Here is a 24255-nt window from a genome sequence, read left to right as displayed (position 1 = left end):
GTGGGCGCTCCTGTGCATATGTCCTCTCTTCCCGTCAGCCGGTAGCTCCACTCTCCTCTCGAGTCCTCCGTGGCCATGCCACTGACTCTGGGCCCACGAGTCCCCAGGCCTCTTCACACTGCTTGCCAACCAGGTCCCCAACTGGGTCCACAGATGGCTCTTTTTTCTTGATGGTGGTGAGATCCCCTCTCCTGCTTCCGAGATGGCTCATTTTATACCCATGCTAGAGTTTCAAGTTTTTACAATTACAGTGACCTTTGCTAACTTCCACAGCTCAATCTTATCATCCTATTATTATCTTCTCCCGCCTTCTCTTATTCAGAACCAGTTGGGTGGAAACATTGTTTGGTGGAAGTTACAGACTATGTTTAGAAGAGGCATTAGATCACTACACCATACCATACTGCAGAGTGTCTTCCACTTTTTTGCTGCCCCTTCACTTTACCAAGCATGATACCTTTCCCCAGGGACTGCTTGCTCTAGATGTCGTGTCCAAAGTACGTGAGACGAAGTTTTACCATCCTCACTTTTGACTGTATCTTTTCCAAGACAGATTTGTTTATTCTTCTGTTAATCCAGCCTGTTAGTCCCTTCATGCTGCTGTGTGTTGTTGAGTTGGTTCCGACTCAGAGCACAGGGTTTCTGAGGCTGTAAATCTTTACAGGAGCAGAAAGCATCCTCTTTCTCCCTTGATATTTAAAAACATTTTCTTTTTCCTGAAGTAAATTTGTTTTGAAAGAAGGCTTTATATTTCTGCAGCATATGGAAAGCCAGACTCTTTTTCTTGTAAAAAAAAAGGGTAAAACACCTAGCAAGGTGATTTCATTATTGTTCCTGTTAAGTGCTGTCAAGTCAGTTTCGACTCACCGCGAACCTATACAGAGTTTCCGGGGAGCGACTGTTGAGTTTGAACCAACAACCTTGTGATTCAGAGTCCAGTGCTTATCCCTCAGCGCCACACCAGAAGTCTGTATCAAGGCAATGCAGAATGTTAATTACTTCTAGCTACCTACTGTTGCTTGCTGAATGCTTTAACCTGGACACCAGGCTCTGTGTTTAGTTAAAAGAAAGTGTAGAGCAAAACTAGAAATCTCTTCAAATATAATGCAGGGGTAAATTTTGATTTTGAGTTAGGCAAAGCCTTCTTAGATGCGACAGCCAAAGCACAAGCAACCCAATCAAAAAAGAAAAAAGGGATAAATTGGACTCATCACAATTAAAATTAAAACTTGTATTTTAAAGGACACAATCCAGAAAGTAAAAAGGTTTCATGAACACCTACCTGCCTCCTTTGCCAAGAGGAAATGGATGGTGCCCAGCTACCGTTAGTAAGCATTTTGATCAAAGATTCTATAGAAACATCCTGATCAAAAGTGGGGAAAATACAGAACAGAATTTCAAAATCTTGTGGACTCTTACTTTCTGGAAGCTGAATGATCATCTTTGTCCTGAGACAGTCTTTAAACTTTAAACCAAAAACATCCCTTAAAATCTTCTTAAAAATAAAACAATTGTTTACCTTCAAAAAGTTAAAAAAGGTCTTGTCTGGAACATTGTGGTCTATTTGTGGTATCAAATCGACAACAACTTCAGAGATTAGACAGGAACCTTAGTGGGTAGTGAGTTAATGGAAGAGGAGCAACTCTGACAAAGGAGGTGAGAACGATTGTACACCTTAAAGTCAAATCCATGTCTCTGCTCTGAGTTGTCTGCGGGGACTTCAAAACCTTATGGAAAAATGAAATTAAAATACAAAAATTTGTGTTGTCAGGTACTGTCGAATCGGTTCTGACTCAGCAACCGCATGACAACAGAACGAAATACTGCCTGGCCTTGTGCCAGTCTTACAGTTGTTACACTTGAACCCATTGCTGCTGGCACTGTGCCAGTCCATCTCATTGGAGCGTTCCCTTTTTTTTATTTCTGACCCTCCACTGTACCACTTTACCCTTCTCTACTTGTCCCTCCTGATAATATGTCCAAAGCATGAAAATACAAAAATAGAAAATACAGATTTTATTTCTCAACATAAGCTTTGTTAAGTTCAAGATAGTTTTGTAAGTGATGATAACCAATTAGTCCAACCCTTAGGAGCTCTGGTAGCGTAGTGGTTACGAATCAGGCTGAGAACCACAAGGTCAGCAGTTCGAAACTACCAGCTGTTCCGTGGGAGAAAGATGAGGCGTTCTGCTCCCGTAAAGATTTATAGCCTCGGAAACCCTGTATACAGGGTCACTACGAGTTGGAACTGATTCCATGACGTATAACAACAACAACAACAAGGAGCTCTGGTAGTGTAGTGGTTACGAGTCGGGCTGCCAACCTCAAGGTCAGCAGTTTGAGATTACCAGCTGTTCCGTGGGAGAAAGATGAGGCGTTCTGCTCCCGTAAAGATTGACAGCCTCGGAAGCCCTGTGCACTATGATTCGGAACTGACTCCACAGTACTTAGCAACAAAGAGCTGAGGGTCCTAGTAGTTTTGCCATGTAAATAGTCTTTAGTACATTATTAGCTGAAGAAAATGGGTGCCCTTTAATTTTTTTTTTGAAGATTAAGAAACAAAAAGAAATCAGGAGTCAACTCAGCACTGTGAGGTGGATGCCAGATGACTTTTCATTGAATCTCTCGCAACATTGTCCTCATTTAATGAGAGGAAGGAGCAGTAGTACCGCGATGGAGAATGATTCTCCAGTGACGCTTTGACTAATTGTCTTTAAAATATAAGCAGATGTTATTGTTCTTTGTCCTCCAGAAAGTCAACAAGCAAAACTCCGTGAGCATCTCCAGAAACTATTTCCATGACCTTTGCTCTTGGCCAGTTGGGTTTTGCTTTTACTTGTGGCACTGTGGGTTAATGTGTTGAACTGCAAGGTCATTTTGAACTAACTACAAGGGTGGTGGTTCTTGGAAGCCAGGAGCTCCTTGGAAACCCTACCCAGGGTCTCTATGAATCAGAACTGACTGGTCGGCAGTTAACAACGAGAGCAGCAGCAGCAGACCCCTTGTACGGCTCGGTAGCCATTGCTTTGATTGTGCGTTGTCATTAGTCTCGTTCTGATGAAGCCAGGCTTCATCTCCTGTTTCAGTTCTTCAAAGAAATGCTTCAGGATCTTGATCCTGCTTGTTAAAAGTGTCCATTGAAAGCTGATGTGAGCTGCAGAAAGCTTGCTCAACTTTTCATTTTCAGTCAGAATCGAAAGCTGTGGTGGTGGCTGTTTCTGCTGTGTGTGTTTTTGTGGTGCTGTTGTTTTCTTTGTTCCACTTAATTTCATGTCCTGAGTTCTTTCTGTTTGTGGGCTCTCTTGCCATTTTCTTCATCATGTTAATGTTTACTAAATGCCTAGGATTTTCACCTTTTTTATTTTGATGAGATGGTTTATTCATTTTCTTTGCAGTTACTCTGTAATTTATTAATTTCTCCCCCCAGTTTGAAACAGTCTGTTTTATCCTGAAATCTACTTGACTTACTCACCATTTAGAAGTTCTGTGACTGTATTATTCCTTCTTTTTGCTTTGTTGTTCTTTTCATTATAAAGATATCTCTGGTTCCCTATTTTCAGTCTTAGAGGTTTGTTTTACTTTGGATACGTCTCGATCTGGATTGATTCTGTGTGGTGGTGTCATGTATGTTAATCTCAAGTTGTTGTCCACTGTTTTGGTTCTCTGTCCAAAGAATTTCCCTTTAGTACTTTTTATAAATTTGGTCTGTTATTGCACATTCCTTTAATTTCGGTTGATCTGAAATATCCTAATTTTGCCATCATATTTAAGGAGCAGTTTTACTGGATATGTGATTGTTGGATGGCACTTTTTTTCTTTCAGACTTTGATATGTCATCCCGTTGCATTCTGGCTTGCATGGTTTCTGTAGAGACCTTAGAGCTTAGTCTTAGCAGTTCTCCTTTGTAGCTAACTTTATGTTTTTCTCGAGTTGCTCTCAGGATTCTTTCCTTGTCTTTAGTGTGGAAAGTTTGATTATGATGTGCTTTGTTGATTTTTTGAGGAGGACTAGCCTGTTTGAAATTCATTCAACTTCTTGAATGCTTAACTTCTCATTTTTCTTGCTGTTAGGGAAGTTTTCTTCCAACAACTCTTCAAAAATGTTCTTTTTTTTTTTTTTTTTGTCTTTTCCTGTTCTGGAATTCCGATCACGTGTAAGTTTTTTGATGATGTGCCACATAAATCTTAGGCTTTCTTTGGATTTTTTCCTTCTTTTTTGGATTATTCTTTTAGCAGACTTGTATTGAGAGATTTGTCTTCAGGCTCACTAATTTTGCCTTCCATCGATTCAAATCTACTGCTTTGCCCTTTTTTTTTTTTCTTTTCTGAATTCTCTCTGCTTTCATCTGTAGCTTTTTTGATCTTTCTTTCAATCCATTGAAAGTACTTAAATATCATAATTTTGAATTCTTTATCAGGTTGTTCTAATACCTTTTCTTCCTCAGGAGCGTTTTGTGGCTCTGCAGCGAAGTCACTTGTTTAAGCCACTCTGTCTTGCTTTTTCATGCAAACTGAAATTGTTGTCTCAGAATCATTGTATTTGTATTTAATTGATGGTTTACAGTGGCATGGTCTTTTCACTTCTTACCTGCTTTCTGGTGGATGTAATTAGAGAATGGAAACTTATGTACAATTCTCTGGTCACCATTTGTGCACTTAAGTTCAGAGTGGGTTTGGTTGGTGATGGCTACTGTTTGTTGTTGATCAGATGCTATGGTAGCAGGTAGTTGCTCTTGCTTAGTGGGTTGGGTTGCAGAAGGCCCTGTTGTGGCTGGGCTGTGTGGTCATGGCTGCTGTCTCCTACTGGGTGGAACAAAAAGAACACACACGCACAGAGAAACCAAATAAACAACAGTGAAAATAGAAAATAATGAAAGAGGAAAAAACAAACAAACACCCAACCAGACAGCAGCAAGAAAAAAGAATACGATAGCTAAAAAGAGAAAAAAGGAAATGAAAAATAAAAAGAAAGAAAAAATAGTAAAATTAGGGAGAGGGCAGAAAAAAAGAGACAAGAGATTAGTAAAAAGAAAAATCAAGAGGGAAAAAGAGAAGATGAAGTAGGGGGAAGAGAATCAGAAGAAATAAGTAAGGAGAGAAAGAAAGAATAGTAAACAAGGGAAGGAAAAAAGAAAAAGGAGGAAAAAAGTCCCAAACAAGGAACTGGAAAAATGAGGGCAGGGGCCAGTTCCAGAAAGGGAAAAACTGTCGTGGACTCCTCCCTAGTTGGGAGGGGGAGAGATGAGAGGATGGCTGTTGATGAGAGATAAGAGGGAGTTGCTGCAGGTTATTTGTTGTCTGTGTTCAAGAAACCCACTCCTAAAGTCGTTTTTTACAGGCCAGAAGGAAAGTTTCAGACCCAGAGGGCAGCTGTGGGCAGGACTACTGGTTGTGAGTTCTTGCCAATGTAGGGCAGGCCAGCGACCCCGGCTCTGCACATTCTGCAGGTTTGAAGAAGCAGAGTTCACCTGTCTTCAGGGGTCCTCATGGTGTGTTCTGTGCTCTGGCAGGGGCAGAGCTGGGGGTGGATGAGAGTAGGGGCTAGCATGCCTGTGGGCAACAGGGGAGTGTGGGCAGCAAGAGGGATTCACACCTTTCTCATTATCAGCAAGATCAGGCCACTGCTGGAGTCCAGTTCTGGCTACTAAAGTTCCTGATGGTTGCTTCCAGTTCACCTGTCTGTTTCCTTTCTTGCTGCCCCTGTTCAGCTGCTTCTCCTAGTCAGTATTCCGTCCACGTCTCCTTCCTTTTTTCTGAAGCTCAAATTTCCAGGGTTTTCATTTGTTGCATTTGCTCTCTTGTATTTTTGTTGGAGAGGGTCTGTGTAGTGTGTTTTCCTAGTATGCGAGCTTGCTGGAAGGCCCTTTGTTTTCTGCTCATCTCTTGAAATGAGTTGTCCATTTGTAAACTTCTGATTTCATTGGGGGCATTGTCCCTGTAAACTATTTGTAAAGCATCAATGATTTCACCATTCTTCACCCAAGCTTCACCATAAATGTTAGTAGAATTCATGTAGCTCTGTTAGGGACTCTTTTGAAACTGATGTCTTATTCTTCTTCGTGCCTCACACTAGCTTCTGTTCAGACGTGCTATATATCCAGTTGTTGTTAAGTGCCTTCGAGTCAGTTCTGACTCAGTGACCCTGTACAGGGTTTCTGGGGCTTTTTAAATCTTTGCAGAAGCAGAGCCTCTCATTGTTCTCCCTCAGAGTGGCAGACAGGCTTCAACTACACTCCCTGTATCAAGCTGTTGTTGTTGCTGAGTGCCATCGAGTCAGTTCCGACTCACAGCAACCCTGTATAGGGTTTCCAAGGAGCAGCTGGGGGCTCTGAACCGCTGACCTTGTGGTTTGCAATCCACTGCTGATCCTATAACACCATACTAGGAGTCCTGTTTCAAGGTTGTTGTTGTTAAGTGCTGTCGAGTCGATTCCGACCCATAGTGACTCTGTTCAGGGTTTCCGAGGCTGTACATCTTTATGGGAGCAGAAAGCCTCATCTTTCTTTTGCGGAACAGCTGGTAGTTTTGAATTGCTGACCTTAAAGTTCGCAGCCCAATTCATAACCACTGCGCTACCAGAGCTCCTTTGTATCAAGGTAGGACAAGTTTTATTTTGGTGCCCCACCCCCCCATTTTTTCTTGAAACCCATGCATACATTTTTCATACTATGCATTTTCCATGAAACTTTTGAAGACCCCTTATACGTGTAGAAGAAGCCAGTCTCAGGAACCCAATATCAGGTCACTGTAAATTGGAATTGACTTGAGGACAGCAGGTTTGCTTTTGGTGTGGGTCGTGCTTGTAGAAACTATTGAATTGGTCAGTGTTTTGCTGTGTGTAGCCTAAACAGCAACCATGTGGAAAAGGTGAAAAGACAACCTATGAAATTCAGGATGCTCTCATCTGAAGATCCTCAGTTAGAGCTGCAAAGATCCATTTTCCAAATAAGGCCACACTCACAGGTCAGAGGATAGGATTTAGGTTTGGCATTTTGGGGACCTCCACCCTATCCACTCCACTACGTATTTGCCTGTCATTGTGCCCAGCAGAGGCGCACTCATAAAGCCTCACAACAGGTAGGAAAGGGGGTTAGGGTTTGTAGTCTCATTTTATAACCAAGGAAGCTGAGCCTTTGAAAGAGGAAGGTCTTAGCCAAGGACACAGAGCTCATACAGGCAGAAGTGAGATTCACATCAGAGGCTGACACTGCGAAGCCCTGCCTACTCCACACGCCCTGTTCTACTTACTTTAGTGTTTTGTGCTGTGGCTTATGTAGGAAATGGCTTTCAAAGGTTAAAACACATGTATTGATTTGAGGAGGTAATAACTCTCGATGATCAAAATCCAAAAGATACAAAACAGAAAGTCTGCCTTCCTCCCCCTCTGCCAGCAGCCTGGTTCGTCTTCCTAGAGGCTCCTTCCAGAGATAAGGTTTTTGAAATCCCTCTCAGATCTCTGTCTACTTTCAGAAGAAAACTAAGGTCCTATCTCAGCTCAGTGTTTGAGGTTTCCACTCCCTTCTGTCTTCCAAGGCCAATGGCCAGGTGCTCTTGGGTTTGGAGGAGTCCAGGAAGAGATTGGCCTTGGGGAAGATGCTCAAAGAAGTCTCTGATTTTATCTGCACTCTTTTGACTTCAAATAAGGAGAATGTATTCATGCATGACTTGTGCAGTGAACCCTTAATTCCCCAAATAATGCCCACCGTAATGGGGCTGTAGGATGTTTGGCGTGGGGAAGCACTTTAATGCCACAGTATCATCTTGTCTTCATTCATATTACTGCACATGACAAAGGCCAGGGGCAAGGGGTCCTGAGGAACTTTGTGGAATCTTGTTAACTACGTTTCTCCCCTTCAGCAAAAAGGAGTTGGGATGAATGAGCCCCTGGTGGACTGTGAAGATTATCCCCGCTCAGATGTGGACCTGTACCAAGTCCGAACTGCACGGCACAACATCGTCTGTGAGTGACCCTCCACACATAGATACAATCAGCATGGTTCTGGGGGGTTCTCTCTCTGCCATTGTCTGCCCTGTCAGATGATCTCATTTTACCCATCGAAAGACTGAGAACTGAGAGAATGGGGTGGACTCTATTGTTGTTAGATGCCATGAGTGCTGACCCCTAACCGCCTCATGTGCCTGGCTCCCGGCACTGCCCTCCGCACAATCCTTGTTGTGTTGGAGACACTGTTTCAGTCCATCTCCTTGAGGGGCTTCCTCTTATTTGCGGATACCTGGGCCTTCGATTTTTATTCTTTCTTTTTTGAGAAGTAGCCCTAGTGATGTAGTGGATTAGTACTGGGCTGTTAACTGAAAGGTCAGCAGTTCAAGCCCACTAACCAGTCCACAAGAGAAAGCTATGGAAGTTTGCTTCCGTCAAGATGCCAACCTTGGGGCACTTCTATTCTGTCCTGTAAGGGTGCTGTGATTCAGAATCAACTCAGCAGCTAAGGGTTTGGGTGTTTTGGTTTTTTCACTTTGTTCTTATGAATTTCTCTGTGGACACTGTTGAAAACAGGCAACAGAAACCTAAGTAAAAAATTGCTTGCCATCCTGGTCAAATAGATGAGCGATTTGGTAGGACTAACATGGTGATTTTAACCTCAAAGGGTGTGTAGTCTCTGTGTCTTGTCAGCAAAAGACACCCACCTGAAGGACAGCAGTGCTGCTGGTGGGTAGAGCCAGGCTCCCCTCGCGCTGCCACCCTCATGCCCTGGCGTCCAGGTTTGTTTTTAAATTGTGGTGAAACACTAGGTAACAAAATGTACCAGTCATTTTTACATGAGCCATACGGTGACATTAATTACATTCTCTGTGTTGTTCAACCACTTCCCCTATTGCCAATTACTTTTTAGCACCCTTAAACAAAAACTCTGTACCTCCTAAGCAATGGTCCCCCATTTCTCCCTCCCACCCACCTCTGGTGACCACTAACAAGCTTTGATCTCTCTGCATTTGCCTCTTTGGACGTGGCTTCCATCTGAAATGTCCTATGAGTTCTACGTGGGAAGAGGGCAGAGGAAGATAGGAGGAAGGGCAGAAGGTTTTATGCTAGCTAGCATTCCCTTTTAAAATCCCCTTCTAAGGTTCCTTCTTTAAGGAGCTCTGGTAGCGTAGTGATTACAAATCGGGCTGCTAACTCACAGTCAGCAGTTTGATACCACCAGCTATTCCGCTGGAGAAAGATGAGGCTTTCTGCTCCCTTAAAGATGTACAGCTTCAGAAACCCTATACGGGGTCACTATGAGTCGGAACCAACTCCACGGCTCATAACAACAACAACAAAACAACAAGGTTACTTTAGAAGGAAGAAGCAGCTCACTAGGCCTTTTTTTCAAGGAACCGCTGGCTGGGTTCGAACTGCTAACCTTTTGGTTGGTAAGCTGAGAACATAACCGTTTGTGCCACTCCTGTGGACAAAGCGCTCAGTAACTTCCAGTGGGTGAATGCGGGAGCCTACCCGGGCCCTTGATGTGGTTGTTCTCATCTCAGGCTTGCAGAACGATCACAAGGCGGTGATGAAGCAGGTGGAGGAAGCCTTGCACCAGCTGCATGCTCGGGACAAGAAGAAGCAGGCTCGGGACTTGGCAGAGGCCCAGAATGAGGCCCTGAGGCGTGGGTCGGAGCCGAGCCCAAGTGGGAGTCCCCAGCCCCCTCAGGCCTTCGCCAAAGTCAACAGCATCAGCCCTGGCTCCCCCGCCAGCACTGCAGTAAGTCAGGGCCCCAGAACCCAGACCCACGTCCAGAGGGCTCGGTGGGCCATGTGGCCTGGGGATTGTGGGGAGAGGTGGCGGGAAGATAGACCCATCCCTTCACTCTGGGAGGGAACAACTATGTTTACATAGTCTCTCAACAAACATTGCCAGCCTCCACTGACCACTGTACTGCTGGGAGGTCTGTTCGCGGTGACCACTGGGACATGGAGACGATGGTTAATGTCTGGGGAGAGGTGCTCTTCTTGGGGCTCATTTTAGTTGGGCACTGGCTCCTAGAAATGACAGCAGTAGCCATCATTGCCGCTTAACGAGCCCTCGCTGTGCACCAGGAGTGTTGCCCAGCGTGTTCTACATCTGTATTTCAGAACAGCTGTGCTGAGATAAAACTCACGTTCGCTACAGCTCACAGAGTTGTGTGTTCCTTGCCAGCAACCAACTTTAGAACAACTCATTATCCCTGTACTCCTTAGCGTTCACTCCCACCTTCCTAAACATCCCACTACTCTAGGCAGTCACTACTCTACTGAGGTTCTTCCATAGCGTAGCTGGAACCAGAACATCATTCTTATGCTCAGCCATATTCATCGTGCGGAAAGACATGGATCACTGACTTGTTCGTCGGGTGATGGACAGTTGGGTGTTTCCACTCTTGGGCTCTGGTGAATAATTCTGATATGAACACTCATGTATAGGTGTTTGAGGCTGGCTTTTCTAGAGAAGCAAAAGTGCTGAATTTTATATGTGCTAGAGAGAGAGAGAGATGTCAATCTCAAGGAAATGGCTCACATGGTAGCAGAGGCTGACAACTCCCAAGTCTGGGTCAGGTGTCAGGCTGGAGGCCTCCTGACTCGCACAGATGCAGATGTGACAACCTCAAGAAGGCAGGAAGGATGGCAGGCTGAAGACCAACTTCTTTATCTCCTTTTTGTGTCTGGAACATCTGCATCTGGCATCATCACAGTGTGAGGAACTGTACACATGTCTCCCCCACTTTTTTTTTTTTAAGTTTTTATTGTGAATTGAGTGATAGGAGAGCATCGGTTTTACGCCACCGTTTCATTGCAATGATTACAATCTCCTCCATGTATCATTATTCAACAGTATTTGCTTCTATTCCTTCTATTTAAAAAAATTTTTTTTTTTTTTCCCGGGAGGGGAATGTATACAAAAACACTCAGGAATATATAATAATTTAAACAACCAAAGGGCACATTCTGCAAGCCAGCCTCCTGGGCACCAGCACTAAGTACCTCTCTTTCCATGAGTCTAGAGTCCTCATCTGCTCCCTCTCTCCATGTCCCCATTTCTGCCCCCATCTCTGGTGTCGCTGCTTCTCTGGATAAGGTCCCACATTCTGCTCATGCTCTTCTCCCTTGATGGTCCTCGGGCCCTCTGTTCCTGGACTGTATGGTTAAGCACTCCGCCAAAACTTCTACCTTTACGGTTTCATTCCTCCCCTTCTGGACTTTCAATTAGTTTGGCATCTTACAATCCCCCTTTGCAAACTGGAATTTAAGTAGACATCCACAAAGCTTTATTTGTTTTATTAAATTGTGATTTGGGTGAAAGTTTACACAGCAGATTTATTTTCCATTCAACAATTCACACATATTTTTTTTGGTGACATTGAGTGCCATCCCCACAGTGTAACAGCCCTCTTCCCACTTCCTGTATTTCCTGTTCCCATTCATCCTTTTTTCCTGTCCCTTCCTGTCTTCTGAGCTTCCTTCTGGGGCGGTTGCTGCTCTTTTGGGCTTGTATGATTGAGTGTTCAAAGGAGTGCCGTGCCTCCGTGGCATTAGTGTTCACCTTGTAGACCTGTGTATTGTTTGTCTGAATGTTGAGCCATGGGGAGAGTTTGGTTTCAGGCTTGAAGGGTGTCTAAGGACCATAATTTCAGGGGTTCTACTGGTCTTTATCCGACTAGTAAGGGCTATTTTTTCATTATTTTGAGTTTTGTTCCACATCTTCTCTCAGTCTGTCCAGGACCTACTTGGCAGCACGTAGCAGCAACAATCCAGGGCACCCAATTGTGATCCTGTTGTGTGCAGTAGTAGGGTGCCAGCTAGTTCTTCCGGTGTCAGGGTTGTGGAGGCTCAGGCTCTGTTGTTATGGTTAGTATGTGCCGTGGAGTCGGTTCCGACCCATAGCGACTCTGCACAGGGTTTCCGAGGCTGTAAATCTTTACGGGAGCAGAACGCCTCATCTTTCTCACGTGGAACTGCTGGTAGTTTCGAACTGCTGACCTTGAGGTTAGCAGCCTGATTCATATTAATTCATGTGGACTAACTGTCTTTTTTTTGGATCTTGTGTTTTTGAGTTTCTTCACTCGTCTTTACTCTCCATGTGGAGAGATCAGTGGTTGCTCATGAGTTTTGTTTTGTTTTGATTTAAACTTTTATTACGAGTTGAGTGGAGGTTTACAGAGCACATCATCAGTTTTACTTTCAAAGATTTATACACATCTTGTTTCATCTCATTTATTGCAATCCTCGGAAGCTTTTAAGATCCCAGTTGCTACTCACCAAAGTAGGATGGTAGAGCATTGTTGACAATGTAATACCAGTCAACCTTAATATCCCCTGAGACAATGGCTTGATCCCCAAGGTCCATTCATTCCCTCAAGGTGTTTGGTTATGTGTAAGAAATTATCATAACTCTGCCATGTATATATTACACCACATTCATCAATATATTTGTAGCAAAGGGAAATTGTAGTTTTTATTGTTAAGTGCCGTCAGGTTGGTTCTGATTCATAGTGACCCTATATAAGGTTTCCAAGGAGCAGCTGATGGGTTTGAACTGCCAGGCTTGTGGGTTCTCAGTCTATTGCTGGTCGTACAGCGCCACACTAGGAGTCCAGCCTCTTCCCTAGACTACTAAAAATCCAGGATGCAAGGCTTTCCAGATTTCCCATTGAAGTAGTTTAACATCAGAAGAAACAGCTTTCTCTTGAGGACAGTTGTGTGTTTAGTGCACAATAAATAAATATACAGTAAATACACAAATTGGCCAACTAGCTGACGAGGCTCCTGGGTTTCTAATTGGGGATGGAGGGATGCCAGTATCTTGTAGCATCTGCTCGGAAGTAGCCCAGTTGTAGTGTAAGTTCATCATCAGGGTTTACAAAGCCCCTTGGCTCCCTGGAGGCAGACCTTGACGTAGGAAAAGTTAAATTCAGTCCCCCAAGTTGCTCCATGCAACATCCCCTCCCCTATGCCTCAGATTCCAGTGTAAGCAACTTGCTGTTTTGGAGTCCAGGCGTGGCACTGTGGATTAATGTGCTGAACTGCAAAGTCAGTTTGAACCACAAGGTCAGTGTTTCAACTTCACCAGCTGTTCCTCGGAAATGCTCTACAGGGTCGCTATGGGTTGGAACCGACTCAATAGCACTTAACAACAATGCCTAAGATTCCAACATAAGCAACTTGCTACTTTAGGAACAGCACAGCTTTAAGGTTCTTTTCATGAAATGTAAATGATTTCATGTCCCCTCAAATATCTCCTCTCCAGACATTTAAAAACTATGAGTAATAATTTCTACCTGTCAATCAGCAAACCTTCATCAAGCTCTTCTATTAAATACGCATGTACAAATAGCATCTGCCAAACCTAATATATTCATGGGTATAGTGTCAGTCACTGTCCCACCCTTGTAGTTTGTATGTCTGTGTGTGTATGCACTCAGGTGATTTTCAGTGCTGTTGTATGTGCGGTGTTGCCTTTAACTTCTCTTCTCCGCTTGTCTTCTTTTGCCTTGATCATGTGTGCTGACCACCCTCTGATTGTGCATTGTGGGTATTGCCTTTTCTCCACCACAGTTAACACACGTCTGCCCTCTAGTTTGTGATTTACCTTGCCTCTCGCTCCCATCCCTGGGAACTTTCTGTGTAGAAACCTTTCCTTGACTTTAATAGTAGTGGTCTCATAGAGTGTTTGCCCTTTTGTGATTCACTGATGGAACTCATTAGGCTCATCATAACGTTGTGAAGTTGTTGGTTATATGTAAGTACCATAGCTTGTTTCCACTGATGGCCACTGTATAGTATTTCTGTTTCTTACCTTTAAGAAGCACCATATTGTTTTCCACAGTGCTTGCACCATTTCATAGTCCCACCAGCAGGGTATGAGGGTCCCAGTCTGTGCACACTGTCACCAGCATTTGTTGTTTTCTGTTTTTTAAAACTTTGCTCTTATTGCTGGGAGTCCTGGTGTGGCACTGTAGGATAAACACTGGACTGCTAAGTGCAAGGTCATCATTTAAAACCGTCAGCTGCTCCTTGGAAGCCATATACAGGGTCACTGAGTCAGAACCGACGCGATGGCACACAACATTAATGCTGGGTGAGATGGGTATCTCATTGCCAGTTTCATTGGCATCTCTAATGGCTCAGGGCTGCAGACATTTCATGTGTTGTTGCCCACCTGAATATCTGCTTTGGTAAAGTGTCTGCTCCATGTTATTTGTAAAAATTGGATTGCTTATCTTTTTGTTGTTGAGGTGAGGTTGTTTTCTATAAATTTTTGATATTTCTTTGGATGATATGTCGTTGCCAAAACTATTTTTCTCGGTCTGTGGATTCTCTTTACTCTTGGTAAAGTCTTTTGATGTGAATAAATGTTTCATTTTTAAGGGGTCCCAGTTATCTAGTTTGTCTTCTGCTGTTTGTGCCTTTTGAGTTATGTTTCACAGTGTTATTTATTCAGTGCGTAGCTGTTATTGTTAAGTGCTGTAGAGTTGGTTCTGAGTCATACAGACCCAGTATAGGGTTTCCATGGAGGCGCTGGTGAGTTTGTACCATTGAACTTGTGGTTCAAATCGACCTTGCCTTCCTGTACTTGTCCTACAGTGCTACAACAGGACTCCCGTGTATTGTTGTTAAGTGCTGTCAAGTCAGTTCTGATTCACAGGGACCCCGTATAGGGTTTCCAAGGGGCGACTGGTGGGTTTGAACTGCTGACCTTGTGGTTAGCAGTCCCATGCTTATCCTACAGCACCACACTAAGCCACAAATTCATTTTTAGTTCAAATTATGTAACATCCTTGAATTGAACATCGACTGTAGAAATCAAGTGGAATCGGCTCTGGGACCATAGTGACCAAATGCTCTGCGTAAATCTTCAGACCTGGAGGTGTTAGCCACATTCCTCATCAAAAAAATGTGTTGGGGGTTGATAGGGAAAGTGCAGCCAGTGGGGTGTGATTCTCAGCTTGCAGGGCACTAACTGTCTCCACAAACCATCAGCACATCCTGCAGCAAACTCAGCCAGAAAGCTCTGCATGGCACCCGCCCCTCCTCACAATGCCTCAGTATGTGTCAGGTGTTTACCAAACTGGAGGTCAGATGATGATGCAGTATCTAGATCGTGCAAAAAACCAGAGAGCTTACCAGAAGGTCTGTGTACACTGGAAGCAGGCTCCACCCATGAGGAAACTGCTTTTCAACAGATTGGCAGCTCGTAGTGGGTCTCATCATGGCCGATAATTACGTCTTTGCGTAACTCCCTAACCATATCACAGTTGCCGAATCACCGAGAATTCAGGCCTAGCCAAGCTGCTATGCACCCTTCATCGTCACTGGCAGACATGTATTTAATATTTCATCCCCACAGCACTCTGGGGTAGGTGTTTATCTTTATCCAAAGGCCTCAGAGCTATGAAGTAGCAGGTGCCAGGACACACGGTTCATAGTAAGCTGCTGGCTCTTGCATCTGGGGCCTTATCCGGCTCTCACCACAATCACCACAGCATCTAGCTTGGTGCTAGAGTTGACACACAACACATTTGTTGAAGGGATGAGTGAAGACTGCTCTGTGTTCTTAGGGTTTGGAAGAAAGGGTCACCCTAGTCCAGGCTCAGCTTTCTTGGGCGGCTTCGGGGGCAAACCTGTATCTTGTCTGACTCTTCACCGCCCTTGCTCTGCTGTGGTCTCTGGCGGAACGGGCGCTCAGAGCACCAGTGGTTCTGGCTGGCCTTCAGGAGCGCTGTGCCAGCCGCTGCCCCTTCATCCGAGGCTGGCCTGCCTTTCCTGCCCCTGAACCTGAATGAGAGAGCTGTATTTGGCTTTCAGGTGACCTCCATACTGCCAACTGTCAGACCGTCAGCAGGTCTTTTGCTGGGCCTACCCTGGGAGGAGTCTGGAGGGACTGGCTCAATTGTCCTCCACCCCTTCCTGCATGAGGTTGCCAAATCCCTGTCCTCTTCCTTTAAGCCTGCCACTGTCCCCTGCAGAAAGCAAGTTCTGTACCTGCCCATCGCTTCAGCTAGTGAAAGGAATCCAATTCAGAACCACAGTCGACAGCTAGCCTGTTCTCCCTTTTCTCTCTGTTCTTTAGGGTCTGCAGGTGGATGACGAGATTGTGGAGTTTGGCTCTGTCAATTCCCAGAACTTCCAGTCGCTGCAGAATGTGGGCAGTGTGGTGCAGCACAGTGAGGGGGTGAGTCAGGGAGCCGGGATGGCTGGTGGGTAACCTGGGATTCTGGGTCGGGAAACCTAGCAGGGCCTCTGAGTGCTAGCCCCACCCCAGTCTTCACTGGCTGTTTGTTCCCGTACCTGAAATGCTTTTCTTCTCTGCCCTCTAACCTTCCTCTCTTTCCACCAAGACAACTTCCTGGAGAGGCCTGTTCCAGCCACCCTGTCTCTGTTGGCCCTCACCCACCTCCCTCCTTGCTCAGACGGAATCTAACATTTTATACCTGTCTGCTTCCTGCCTGTGGGGCCAGAGATGGCGGTCTGTTTTGAGACTGCTGTGTCCCCAGAGCCAGTGTTGTTGCCACAGAGCAGGTCCTCAGGGAAGGTTTGTTGAGTGAATAATGACAACTGACAAGGAGGGAGGGCTCGCTGTGTCCCCGGCAGCTCTGGCTGTACATAGTCTTGTTCAGTCCTTCTGAGCTAAGAATTGTGCTCATTTCCATTTTGCAACTGAGAATGCAAGGAAGACAAGGAAGAGCAAGTAACCAGCCCAAGGTGTCAGCTAATAAGTGGTAGAGAGAAGCTTTGGACCCAGACGTTGTCTGTCTCCACAGTGTCCTCTCAAGTCACGACATCCCTCAGTCAAACGACAGACAGGCCTCCCAAATGAGCAGTTCCTCCAGGAGGAACATGCTCCTCAGCACAATCATGCAGACCAGAAGGGCAGTATTGACCCCAAAACAAAGCTCAGAAGGTAGGAAAGATGGGTGGATAGAAATGGGAAGTCCAGGGCGGTATAGGAAGCAAGCTGCGACATCGAGGGGATTAATTACCAGCAGTGTCATGAACCAGTGTGTATCTGTTGTTAAATCTCTTTCAATTTGCACCCAGTCCGTCTTAAAAAGTTGAAAAAACAAACAAACAAGCAGCCCTGTGTTTTCGCACAGACAGCCTGAACCCTACTGTGTGCTGGGCCCTCCCTCGGGTACTCTGTCTGTCACAGGGGGCAAAGGACACGTGGCCCTGCCCTCCTACTGTTTGTGAAGACAAAGTGCTGGTTCCTTAGTGTTTAATAAGACAAGTAGCACTGGTGGTGCAGTGCTTAAGCATAGGTCCTTCTAGAAATACATCACATAGGCTGAAACGTTGCTGTGTTTTTAAAAAAAGACTAAATTAGCTTCATTCAGTCTAATGTTTTGGAATAAGGCCCAATTGATGGACATTTTGGATATTTAGTTTTGAATTTATAAGCAGTCTAGGACTGAATTCTTTGCTCATCTTCCATATCGTATTTTATCTTTAAGAAACTTGAACTCTTACCTTTCTAAAATTGCATTCGATACACATGAATGTTTTATCTTCAAACAAAGATAAAGATGCCATTAGAATCAAGTTTCCTTTTGACGCTTTTGGTTTTCTGGTTTTACTTATTTTTCTGAGCGGTAAAAAAATATGTAATAAAAACATTTGCCATTTCAAGTTGTTTGTATGTATAATGGGCTTCAAAAGTTTGTTGGAAAACAGAATGAAAAGCTAGTAGGGTTTTTCCAGGAAAGATTTCCTCGGCTGAAGCAGTGACATGGATTTCATTCGCTGTGTTGTGCAGCCATCAGCACGCTCCATTTCCCAATGCCTCCATCGCCTTCAGTGTCCCGGAAGCTCCTCTCCCGCGTTTCCGCTCTCACCCGCCTCTGGTACCCACTCACTAATGAACTTTGGTCTCTATGTTTCTGTCTGTTGTAGAGATTTTAAGTTAAGTGGAATCAGACAATTTTGTCCTTTGGTGTCTGACTTCTCATACCTACTTCTGGGGATTAACACCGTGCATATCTTTCCAGACATTTTATTCTGCATTTACATAGGTATTTTTGTTATGTGTACAATTTTTTAAAAGGTAGGTAGAGTCATTTGTACTACTCTGCAGCTTGTTTATTTTACTCAGTTACCTCATTGTTTTTAACACTTGCATAATATTTAGTAGTATAGATACTTCAGGAGCCTTAGTCACATAGTGGGTTCAACTTTATGCTGCTAACAGAGAGGTCGGCAGTTCAACCTCCAGCCATTGTTCGGGAGAAAGATGAGGCAGTCTCCTGTAAAGATGAAACCGTATGGAGTAGTTCCACTGTGGCCAGCGTGGTTGCGGTGAGTCAGAATTAGCTGGAAGACAGTGGGTTTGGTTTTGGTGGACTATGGCTATGTCCTTGTTTGTTTCTTTTAAAATATTGTAACTGCCTATTTTTTCTTAAGTGCTGTCTAGTGGTCCTGACTCAGCAATCCTGTATGGGTTTCTGAGGAGCAGCTGGTGGGTTGAATTGCTGATCTTGCAGTTAGCAGTACAGTGCTTATCCTAAAGTGCACACACGACTCCATTATACAAACAGCCTATAATATATTCATGTAATCAATATGGAAAAAGTAAAAACCCCTGTGAGCCTCAACCCTAATTCAGATCCTTTCCCTATTTGACGTCTATTTTCCTTGCTGTTTTTTTAATCCCATTAAATGTAAGAGATGTATATGTAGAAATTGTTGTTGAGTTGGTCCCAACTTATAGCAACCCTTTATAGGGATTTTCAGGCGGACTGGTGCATTTGAACCGCCAGCCTTGTGGCTAGCAATCTAGTGCTTATCCTAGAGCGCCATACCACACCTCCTCTGTATAAGCAGGTCGTTATGTTTTGAGCTCTGTGCTGTCTTCCACATGGCTGGTATGAGCAGTTGCTGGTATTTTGCCACCTTGTGTTTTTCATATAACTATAAGGAGCTCTGGTAGCGTAGTGGTTACGAGTCGGGCTGCGAACCTCAGGGTCAGCAGTTTGAAACTACCAGCTGTTCCGCGGGAGAAAGATGAGGCTTTCTGCTCCCATAAAGATTTACAGCCTGGGAAACCCTGTTCAGGGTCGCTGTGGGTCGGAACTGACTCGATGGCACTTAAAACAACAACATACTTCTTGGAGATCTTTTCATCTGGCACACCCACGTTCTTTTTTACTGCCATGTAGTTTTCCATTGCATGAATAGAGTGCAGTTTGCCCATCAGCCGCCTGATGAGTAGACAGTGAGGCATTTCTAGTTTTGCACTATTATGAACAGTAGTGTGTACGTGTAACTACTATGCACATGTGGACTTCTTTAGGACCAGACGTAAAAGGAGAATTATAAATTAACAGCCTGCACAAGAGGCACTGGTGGTGCAGTGCTTAAGCACATGTCCTTGTGGAAAATATAGTCAGATGGGCTTATACTTTGCTATTGTTTTTAAAAACTAAAATAGTTTCATTCTAAAGAAAGACCAGCAAAAAAAGAAAAAAATGCAGACTGTTTGGCTGTTAGACTATCAAGTGAGCTATTTGCTTTGGAGCCATTGAAGCAAGAAAAGTCATCCTATCAGAGAGAAAAAAACCCTTCTAAGACTGCCACTCAGAGGGGACTCGCGAGTACAATAGTATGCTCACTGGTGACCATCCTGGTCTACTTTTGAATACAAGTGGGGGAAGTGCATCAGTGAAGACATAGGCTGAGTTTAGCCATGTTCCATTGACACCCATTGACGACCTTGAGATGAGAGAGAGAACAGGAAGGGCTGGCTGGTCTGTAGTTTAGGAAGAAAAGTGAACTCCTGAGCCCATTGACAGTAACCCAGCCACTTGAGGCTCACTGACCTAGCTGAGAGTGACGCATACATAGCACCCACCTGCTCTGAAGTGTGGGGAAGTTGTGCGAGAACTCCAAACTTGCAGGTAGTACCCATCTGACCTCACCTGGATGGTTAGCTCACCAGAACTCGACCAGATGAAAATAAAGAAGCTGGATACTGTGAGCAAGCATAAATTGCTAAACTTTGATGAACTAGACCTTTCTTTGCTTATAGATGCAGTTGCTCAAATTTCCAACCCGAGTGGAAGGATTCTTCTTATCACAGATCAAGCATGTCTCCTCAGTGTACTGGGCTGATAAGGACGAGCAACTTGACATTGGCTATCAACAATGGGCAGGGGGGCGGGGGGTAGCTACAGTGAAGGAGTCTTCCTGCAGAGCCTCTGCATTACGTAAGACCATTACGTAAGGTGGAGTCCTGAACTCCATCCAGAATCTTCTGAGGTGGGACGTTTCTACTTGAAAGGACAAGCAGACCAGCCTGGAGCGGCTAGAAGAACAGAAGATATTTCTTGAAAGAAGACCAGCAGGAAAAATACAAAACAATAATGGCAGTCCGACTGATTACTATAAGAACAAGCAAGTTGCTTGCCCAGGACACATCAAGGCAAGTGGTCGGGTCCCCTCAGAGCAAACCCCCTTCCACGACTAACGCTCAGTGGGAATACATGAGCACACATGTGCTCTGATTGTTGACCATGTTTGTCACTGATCAGGGAAAGTGAGGGAAAAACAGCAATGAAGCAGCAAGCTAAGCCCTACAACGTTCAATAGACTCCTGTGAACCCTGGTGGAGACCTGGTTGGCCAGCACTGTGGCAAGACCTGGGGACTTCTGGGCCCAGAGTCAGTGACATAGCCACAGAGGACTAGAGTGGAGAGTGAAGTGTCCAGCTGATAAGAAGAGAAGGCATATGCACAAGAACACCCACACTTGCAGATAATACCCACTTGACGTGGCTTCAATGACCGGATGATCAGAGTTCAACTAGAAGGAGAAAGTAGAGGGAAAAAAGCAATCTGATACAGTTTTATGAACTTGACCTACACCTAAGGATGCAGTAGCTCAAATGAGGGAACAAATCTTTACAGCGAGGATCATTCCCACTGGGCGGGGCTGATGAAGGGAGATGCGGATAGGTTTCTTGTGATACAATAGTGAATAATTATTATCAGGACTGATTGTGAGGGTTGGAAATGTAAAGGTAGACGTTTTGTAGCAAAAGGAGGGGAGGTCCCTGGGATCATCAAGGGAGAAGAGCGGAGTGTGGGACCCTACCCAGAGAACCAGTGACGCCTGAGATGGAGCCAGAGACAATGACGTGGAGAGATGGAGTGGTTGTGAATTCTAGACCCAAAGAGGGAGAAGGGCTGTGTGCTGACGACCAAGGTACAGGCTTGCGGGGTGTACCATCTGGTTGGTTGATGATGTATGGAGGGGCTTATAACCATGGCAATGAAACGATATACAGTAGGATGAATGTAAAATTAATGTTCTCCTATGTAAATGATCACATAATTCACAAAACATTTTTTTTTAAATGGAGGTGCTATAAAGGCTTTATAGCCTCGGAAACCCTGTACCGGGTCGCTCTGAGTCAGAACCGACTCCACGGCATACAACCACCACCATAAAGGCACAAAGTGGCTGGCTTACAAGCAAAACTTGCATGGGTGTGCTGAGTTTCAGAATGGAGGGGGGGTTGAAACAAAAAAAGCTTCATTCCATATATTTTAATAATGTCTTATTGATGGACATTTTGGTTATTTTCATTTTGAATTTATTAATAGTCTAGGAATGAATTCTTTGCTCACCTTGCTTATTGTATTTTTTCAGAATATATCCTGTTGGTAATGTTTGCACCATGTAGTGAATATAATCAATGTCACCAAATTATACAAACCAAAATGGTTGAAATGATAAATGTTTTTTCATATATGTCTTACCTCAATAAAAAAAAATTTGTCTTGTGTGCACCTCTTAAAGATTCTTTTTTTTGGACACGTTTATCTAGGAAGGTGATGTGGATTCACAGCTCTCCTGATGACTCTAAGAGTCCTACACAATCCCACTTTTGTTACCAGCTTGCTAATACTTATCATACAAATTCTTACCCTTGTGATGTGGCAAAAGTTTATCTTGGCATCATTTTAACCTGAATCTCTGCATTCTAACGAGGCTGAACTGAAGTCAAACGTATTTTCCTTTCAGAAGCCGCTGAATGTGACTGTCATCCGAAGAGGGGAGAGACACCAACTTAGACTTGTCCCAACTCGCTGGGCTGGGAAAGGGCTGCTGGGGTAAAGTTCCTCTGTCCTGTCTGTCACATGGTGTTTGGTGTCCATTAGCTATAATGCCAGGGGCCCTGGTGATGTAGTGGGTTACAAGCTGGACTACTCATTGTAAGATCAGCAGTTTGAATCCTTGGGAGAAAGATGCGGCTTCTACTCGTAAAAATGTATAGCTTTGGAAACCCTTTACAGGGTCATGAGTCAGAACCGACTCCATAGCACATAACCACCACTAGCAGCAGCTATAGTGCTGCTGGGAGGGAGTGTTGGAAAATAATGGGAATTCCCGAAATGCACTGTGTGATACAAAGGAGGCGGGGGGCGGTTAGGGCAGGGGATCTCTGGTCTCTCTCTAGAGTCTCTTGAGTCTGATTAAAATGGTCTTCTAATAATTAGGTGTCTGCTTTAGAAGCATAGAATAATATAGATGGACAGCTCCAAGGCCTCCTCTTTGTTCCTTCTGGAAGAAAACCATCAAGCCCTAACTGGTTTTTTTGTTTTTCCTTCCAGCTGCAACATTATTCCTTTGCAAAGATGATTGTACCTGGGGAACAGAGCAGGAAAGCCTCTTCCCATGCCTTGGACTTTGGTCTGGTGGGACCTGTTCCTTCTCTCCCTGAAGCTTACGGATCTGGAAGTGGCTGGAAACCTGAACTTGTGGATGGTGGCAACGCTGTGGCCAGTGTCAGCTGTCTGCATGAAGGCATTGTTCAAACCTGACGTGTGCCTAGCGTTGTTTCCGGATCAGGCCATGGCCCTGAGTGGGAATCCTCTGGATTGTGGGCGAGTGGGTTGGAGTTATACTGGTAGAGGCTTTTATGACTTTTTTCTCCTAGGAAAATCTTTTTCTCCCCCTAAATAAATCCAGTTTTACAATGTGCTGATAAGACCCTGGTGTTGCCCCAGATGTATGTCTTAGGAACCACTCAAAGTAGAGTAGAGCCTGGGGGTTCGAGTGTCCTCATGAGGACATACTGGACGGAACAAACGAGCCATAGTGCCGGCGTCAGGATTCAACTAACGTGTCAGGAATGTCCCTTCCTTACTCTGGTTCATTGTTACTTTGAGTACAGAAACTTTATACAAGTTGTCTGTATCCTCCACCTCTGGAGCCTTTGGAGAGCTGGGAAAGCCTGATATCCCAATCCTGAGTGGTGTCGGGCTATTCCTCTGTAATCCACTAGGGGGCAGCAAGGTCTTCTGTAACCAACAAACCTACAGCCCACCATTGATGTCAAGTGGATTCTGATTCAGGCACCCTGTAGGATCCCTGTAGAATGAGTAGATCTACCCCGAGGTGTCTCCAGGGCTGCAACAGGTCTTCCCCTGCTCAGCAGCTGCTGGGTTAGCAGCAGAACCCATAGTCACTGGGCCACCCCAGCTTCTTCCTTGACCACCAGAGGGCAGCCTGCTCCTTGAATGTCTACAGTTAATAATAGCAACTGCACATTAGCTTCTAAGTTGACTTTATGATAAAACCTCCCAGCCCCACCCTGAGACAGCAGTGTTTTCTCCAATGCTGAGGGGCACTTGCCCTTGCTGATGGGAACACAGACAGTATTTGCAGCTCTGACTGACCGGAAGCACTCAGCTCCTTTTAGTTTTTATCTCTTCATCTGTCAAGTGGGCTTCTGTGACCCCTCTTACTGTCTTCCCGTCTTGAGGTTTCACAATGCTTAAGCCACAGTTCTTACTATTTTCTGACTCTGAGGGAGTCTAGCACTTTTACTGAGGAATGGTGATGGTCCTTGGGGGTTGGATTTGCTTGGGCTTTTGTTAAATATGGTCGAGTCAGGTCACTCAGTTCTGTACAGGGTTTCCAAGGAGTGGCCAACCTTGTGGGTATCAGCTCAATGTTTACAGTGCCACACCAGGACTCTTTGCTTGGGTTAAATTATTATCAACTAATGACTACAGTTTGAACCTATCATCTGCTCCTCAGGAAAATGATGAGACAGTCTCCTTCAATAATGATTGCCACCTTGGGAACCAAACGGCGGGGTAGTTCTATTCTAAACTTCAGGGTTGCTGTGAGTTGCTTGGTGGAGAGTCAGCAAAAAAGAGGAAGTTTCCAACGAGATGGATTGGCATAGTGGACTGGCACAGTGGCAACAGCTATGGGCTCAGGCGTAGCAATGACTGTGAGGATGGCGCAGGACCGGGCAGTGTTTTGTTC

At 44.7% G+C, this 24255-nt stretch overlaps 1 protein-coding gene across 1 annotated transcript in view; it reads left to right on the top strand.

Moving 5' to 3' along the window:
* The window catches only part of PSMD9 (proteasome (prosome, macropain) 26S subunit, non-ATPase, 9), a 25410-nt gene extending 2793 nt beyond the window's left edge, over positions 1-22617 (top strand). Inside the window, exons 2-6 of the mRNA XM_006865393.1 lie at positions 7857-7959; positions 9492-9709; positions 16052-16153; positions 22000-22088; positions 22590-22617. Coding sequence (XP_006865455.1) covers positions 7857-7959; positions 9492-9709; positions 16052-16153; positions 22000-22088; positions 22590-22617 — 540 coding nt within the window. The remainder of the gene's footprint in view (positions 1-7856; positions 7960-9491; positions 9710-16051; positions 16154-21999; positions 22089-22589) is intronic.
* The last annotated feature ends 1638 nt before the right edge of the window (positions 22618-24255 follow it).

Source organism: Chrysochloris asiatica, unplaced genomic scaffold (assembly GCF_000296735.1).
Source record: "Chrysochloris asiatica unplaced genomic scaffold, ChrAsi1.0 scaffold00078, whole genome shotgun sequence".
Classification (NCBI taxonomy): domain Eukaryota; kingdom Metazoa; phylum Chordata; class Mammalia; order Afrosoricida; family Chrysochloridae; genus Chrysochloris; species Chrysochloris asiatica.
The sequence above is the reverse complement of the archived record's forward strand: the minus strand, read 5'-3'. Positions and strand labels throughout refer to the sequence as shown.